Below are 6,410 nucleotides of genomic sequence, written 5' to 3'. Positions count from 1 at the left end.
CACTACAGACCAGTCATTCACGGCAGTGCTTATATGAGCACGATAATATACTGTAGTGGGTTCCTAGTTTAATATTTTCTGTCATGTTTATTATATACACAGGATGTGCATGTGCTGATATTCAAAACAATAAACAAAGACTAGACTGTGGGAAATCCAATACATTCTACCAAAAGTTTTTTTTTAGGCTGTACTGGTGACAAATATTTGCAAGTCTCATTGGTTGATTTGCTCCATTGCACATATGATTGACAGTTGCTCCGCCCATGGGAGTTTTTGCCAGTGTTATAACTATACCCATATCCACTGCTGTGCAAATTCCTCACCTAAGACTCCTTCCGTCTCAACGTGAGATTTTGTATCCCTGTCTCTGTTATCGAGTCTGGCCTGCACATCATCTTGTCACATCGAGAACAATGGTGAGTATACATATGCAATTTTTATGCACGTATTAAAATGTGATGAAGTACATGATTGATGTTACATCAATAGTAGCGTAATATCACTACTGTCACACTTACAGGCGTGTTGGTAAAGTAACGTAGCCTACATATAGCATCAACCATCACCCTTGTGATCATAACTATTCTTGTAGGCCATTGTGCATATAGCTATAAGTGTGACAATGTTTTTACTGTACTTCCCCACCACTGCTTGCATATAATTTCGCTAATTAACTGACTCTATATAAATATAAACTACAGCTTATTTTGGCCGTTTTTGGTAACTGGCTGACATCATTATATAAAAACTAGCTTATCTGTGTCGTTTCGTTTTATAGGCTAACTGACTGAAGGTATACCTAACTGTATAGTATCTCCGGCATACAGATTTCTTGTAACTCCATCGTCAAATAGAGCAATGATAATAACGCCCAGGTTGTTTACATCTCATAGCCCGGTCACGGAGTGATAGAGTACCCAGTTCAGTGTTTCGAGAACAGATTTTATGCTACTGTTTTGTTTCGGCCAAGTTTCTTTGAAGTCCAAGAGGACATATACTGATGGCGGTACATGTAGTGGAAGTATTGTTGTGCCGTGACTGCGATGTATACAACCCACACCCTGGTGAATACATGTAATATAAGATTGGATCTGGTATATCATACAACCCGATGTGTTTTAATGTTGAACACACGTTCCCTAAAATGTAGGTCACGTCCCACTTTATTTAGCGTAATATTTCAACTTCATTTTCTCCCACGATGATATTTTTTCTACCGAAACGCATGACAAAGTATGACTCAACGCAGACAACCGTAAAACCGGCTTTTGTCAGTGTTATCAGTACAAAGTGAAGTTTTCACTCTTCAAGCAGTTTATCCAGTTTTTACCAAATTTGAGTGACTGAAAAAAAAAATACCACGCATCATGCTCTGTTGTAGAGTATATGTATACGTGGACATAGGTGATGCTACAAGTAGACTGTGCTATACTAGGCCATCTAGTATGTTCGTGAATGGCTGGATATAGTTGCAGAGCGGATAACCGAAAAAATAACCGGTATTTCTGCCATTTCACGTGTTCAGGCGCTGCTTTTTACGGAATGTTTGTGTATTGGTCAGTTTAATGTTGCTGGTTCGGAAGTCTCTTCACAAGATTGAGACAGAAGTCTAGTTCCAAAACTGAGTGTACGTCGATTATGACCCTCATAACCTGTGTATAAAACGCTCTCAATGCCAAGCCTATAATCAAGTTCACGTTATAGATGTGAACACATAACCTCCACCACGTTCAAAACAACTTGCGAATCTCCTTTGTATCACCCAAGCAAACTGAAGTAAAATCGATATGGTTCTGTATCATTTAACCGTTTTAAATTTCGGACAGTTTTAGATTAAAATAAAACAGGCTACAGTACATGAAAGAGGCCTTTAACACAATATGGCAGAGAAAGCTTTGAGACTCAAGCAAGAAAGAAATATCGTCATTCGTTTTGGTATAATGATTGCAAAACTATAAGCGCATTATTGGATCTAAGCATCATGGGAGCCAAATCTGGTTATATTTGAACATGTATGGGTCTTTTGGAGGAGAGTAATGTATAGTACTTTTCGGTTCCATTAAAATTGTATATTGTAAGGATACATATAAGGCGTTTAATTAGCATGCCCTTTAATACAATTAAATCGTCAATTTGAAACGGCCTACTGTATGTCTCTAAGTTATGTACTGGATAGTTTGATTTATTTATTTATGTATTTATTTGATTAGTGTTTTACGTACTCAAGAATATTTCGCTTATACGACGGCGGCCAGCATTATGGTGGGAGGAAACCGGGATTTGCCCGGGGGGAAACCCACGACCATCCGCAGGTTGCTGTCAGACCTTCCCACTTTCGGCCGGAGAGGAAGCCAACATCAGCTGGATTTGAACTCACAGCGACCGCATCGGTGAGAGGCTCCAGGGTCATTACGCTGCGCCAGCTCGCCAACCGACTGAGGCACGGAGGCCCATATAATTACAGAGTAATTGCACACATAAAGATTTAAATTGGTGAAGCAGTAATGTTAACACTGTACAGCGGTAGGTTAAACAGCCTACTGCTTTCTGACAAGACGTATGTAATATTCATTACTTTCATATTAAGATTAATATCACGAAACAAGATTAGACTTTGTGTTTATGAAATATACTGTTCCAAGTTAACATTTACAATAGACGCTCTGTTTCATTATAAATATTTACTTTCCAGTTTTCTCACGGGAGCTGTATTCGAACCTGCGCCCCGCCTTGGTCGAGACCAACACTTTTTTTCGAACATTTAATTTTCATTTTAAAACGAATTATCTTTTGCATTAACAGGGACAGAGAGAGAGCTTTTATTTTAGGAATATTTCATGATATGTATTTTGTAAGGAATGAGTCTTTTCATGTCATAAATTCAGGCGTGTCTGGATGTTTGGTATAATACTCCAGCAAAAGTAACACAGGGACAGACATTCTATTCATTTCTCACCATGTATATGTGTTTGCTGAGAAAATATGATTGCTGGCCTTTATGTATATCAGAATGTCAATAAATTACCTAGTGCTCCACATCAGTTATGATAGGTAGATATCTCATTGTGTTAATTAGGTGGATGATTGGTGGATTGTGCATAGTTCCGATATGTAAGATGTACAATTTGAAACATGTACATTTTCTCTCGTTTGTTTGTGTTTAGAGGGAATGTATTAGCGTCCACGTCGGTCAAGCTGGGGTGCAGATAGGGAATGCCTGCTGGGAACTGTACTGTCTGGAACACGGCATTCAGCCGGATGGTCAGATGCCTTCAGACAAAACCATCGGAGGTGGAGACGACTCGTTCAACACCTTTTTCAGTGAGACAGGTTCCGGAAAACATGTCCCCAGAGCTGTGTTTGTCGATCTGGAACCTACAGTAGTCGGTATGTAGATTGAAAATTAACTAGATGCTCGTGTGGGTTTTAACTTGAAAACATGTTCCCAGAGCTGTGTTTGTCGATCTGGAACCTACAGTAATCGGTATGTAGATTGAAAATTAACTAGATGCTCATGTGGGTTTTAACTTGAAAACATGTCCCCAGAGCTGTGTTTGTTGATCGGGAACCTACAGTAGTCGGTATGTAGATTGAAAATTAACTAGATGCTCATGTGGGTTTTAACTTGAAAACATGTTCCCAGAGCTGTGTTTGTCGATCTGGAACCTACAGTAATCGGTACGTAGATTGAAAATTAACTAGATGCTCATGTGGGTTTTAACTTGAAAACATGTCCCCAGAGCTGTGTTTGTCGATCTGGAACCTACAGTAATCGGTACGTAGATTGAAAATTAACTAGATGCTCATGTGGGTTTTAACTTGAATCAGAATTTGAAATATGATTCTAACGATTATATGTGAATCTTATGAGTTGAAATCGGTTAGGAATATCAATTAAGTATTAATTTCAGACTAGGAATATTGTGGCATTTTCAACGTTTTAGGTCATACTGGTTTTTAGAGAAGAGTTTTACAATTCCAGTATCTTTTTATGGCTCAAAATCTGAAGCAAAATCATCCAAAATCATAAAAAGATAATTTTCGCCAACATAAGTGGAAATATCTCCAGTGAATATCTCAATTTAGATTACCAAAAATTCCATCAGCAACATTAAACGAGACATTGTTTTATTGAAGACCCTTCGTATCAATTAACCGAATAAATTTTAAAACGAGAAAATTGTTTTTTTTCTCTTGTAGACGAAGTTCGCACTGGTACCTATCGGCAACTATTTCACCCCGAGCAGTTAATTTCTGGCAAGGAAGATGCGGCAAATAACTACGCCCGTGGTCATTACACGATCGGCCGGGAACAGGTGGACCTGGTCCTTGACAGGATTCGCAAACTGGCTGATCAGTGTACCGGCCTTCAGGGATTCCTCATTTTCCACAGCTTCGGAGGAGGCACTGGTTCCGGATTTACCTCCCTTCTCATGGAACGTCTTAGTGTGGATTATGGGAAGAAGTCCAAGCTGGAGTTCTCGGTGTATCCGGCGCCACAAGTGGCGACTGCCGTGGTGGAACCTTACAACTCTGTCCTCACTACTCATACGACACTGGAACATTCAGACTGCGCCTTCATGGTCGACAACGAGGCCATCTACGATATCTGTCGTCGTAACTTAGACATAGCGCGACCGTCGTATGTTAACCTGAATCGTCTGATTGGTCAGATCGTCAGCTCCATTACAGCCTCTCTCAGATTTGACGGTGCTCTCAATGTGGACCTGACCGAGTTCCAGACGAACCTGGTACCTTACCCCCGTATCCACTTTCCCCTTGCTACCTATGCCCCAGTCATATCTGCGGAGAAGGCTTATCATGAGCAGTTGTCAGTAGCTGAAATCACCAACGCCTGCTATGAGCCGGCCAACCAGATGGTCAAATGTGACCCAAGGCATGGGAAGTATATGGCCTGTTGTCTACTCTACAGAGGTGACGTCGTGCCAAAAGACGTCAACGCCGCCATTGCTACCATCAAAACCAAGAGATCCATCCAGTTCGTCGACTGGTGCCCCACGGGATTCAAGGTTGGTATCAACTACCAGCCCCCTACCGCGGTCCCCGGTGGTGACTTGGCCAAGGTCCAGAGAGCTGTCTGCATGTTGAGCAACACAACAGCTATTGCTGAGGCTTGGGCTCGCCTTGACCATAAGTTTGACCTGATGTACGCCAAACGCGCCTTCGTTCACTGGTACGTGGGAGAGGGTATGGAGGAGGGTGAGTTCTCCGAGGCTCGGGAAGATTTGGCTGCTCTGGAGAAGGACTACGAGGAGGTAGGACTGGATTCGGCGGAGGCTGAGGATGAAGAAGGTGACGAATACTAGACATCGACACCTGCATTCATGTCTGTACTTTTAACCATTTATGTGTACACCTAGGGTATCTATACACAACTTGGACATTATAAGACTACAGAAATAATGTACATGGATTAAGACAGTCTTTCTATACTGATTCCCTCTAGAAAGATTTTGACTTTATGACAGTTATACATAATTCAGCGAAATTCATTGCCTCCATATTCATATTTTCTCTCTGTTTGTATTACATTCATCAAATCCTTTAAAAACCAAATAAATAATAATATGTAAAAAAAAATCATTCTTGCTTTAGAATTTATATGACATATATAGTTATGCATGATTATATCAGGATAACTCAAGTGCTTATAGCGTGGGCTTCACGAGATCTGGTAGGAATAACTGCCTCATAAAGGAGGGGAACACATGTCGGATGCATGTCTGGGACGGTAAGATCGACTGCTTCATAAAGATGAAGAACCCATGTCGGATGAATGTCTGGGACGGTAAGATCGGCTGCTTCATAAAGATGAAAAACCCAAGTTGGATCCATGTCTGGGACAGTAAGATTGATTGCCTCATAAAGATGAAGAACCCTTGTCGGTTGCTTGTCTGGGACGGTAAGATCGGCTGCTTCATAAAGATGAAAAACCCAAGTTGGATCCATGTCTGGGACGGTAAGATTGATTGCCTCATAAAGATGAAGAACCCTTGTCGGTTGCTTGTCTGGGACGGTAAGATTGACTGCCTCATACAGCTGAAGAACCCAAGTCGGATCCATGTCTGGGACGGTAAGATTGACTGTTTCATAAAGATGAAGAGCCCAAGTCGGGCTCGTGTCTAGGACAGCAAGAATGTCGGCCTGATGGTTTGAGTAAAGGGTTAGTGTGTCCTCTGCAGCCTATCGACCAGCGACACTAGGGACAAATCCAGCTCTTCATGTTTCAACTATCCACTTTAAGCTCAGAGGGACCTTCGTTGACGAGTGGTTAGAATGCCAGTGCAGCCCCAAGGTACGTCTCACCAATGCAGTCACTGGGCATGCTGACTTCTGTTGTGTCCGCAGATGGAGGAAACAACGATTTCAACGTATCTTCTATTCTC

General features: G+C 41.5%; 1 protein-coding gene across 1 annotated transcript; it reads left to right on the top strand.

Moving 5' to 3' along the window:
• The first annotated feature begins 350 nt into the window (after nucleotides 1–350).
• On the top strand, nucleotides 351–5,620 carry LOC135470482 (tubulin alpha-1D chain-like). Its single transcript, XM_064749460.1, has 3 exons — nucleotides 351–419; nucleotides 3,168–3,390; nucleotides 4,204–5,620. Exons 1-3 carry the CDS (start codon nucleotides 417–419, stop codon nucleotides 5,328–5,330), a joined length of 1,353 nt encoding a protein of 450 aa, XP_064605530.1. The 5' UTR covers nucleotides 351–416; the 3' UTR covers nucleotides 5,331–5,620.
• The last annotated feature ends 790 nt before the right edge of the window (nucleotides 5,621–6,410 follow it).

The sequence above is a fragment of the Liolophura sinensis genome, chromosome 1, assembly GCF_032854445.1.
Source record: "Liolophura sinensis isolate JHLJ2023 chromosome 1, CUHK_Ljap_v2, whole genome shotgun sequence".
Taxonomy (NCBI): domain Eukaryota; kingdom Metazoa; phylum Mollusca; class Polyplacophora; order Chitonida; family Chitonidae; genus Liolophura; species Liolophura sinensis.
This window is presented reverse-complemented; position numbering and strand designations above follow the sequence as displayed.

What these genes read in the sequence shown, in the direction of transcription:
- LOC135470482 (XM_064749460.1), top strand. An exon ending in TCTGGAACCTACAGTAGTCG is followed by an intron (nt 3,391 to 4,203) that starts GTATGTAGATTG and finishes TTTCTCTTGTAG; the next exon opens with ACGAAGTTCGCACTGGTACC.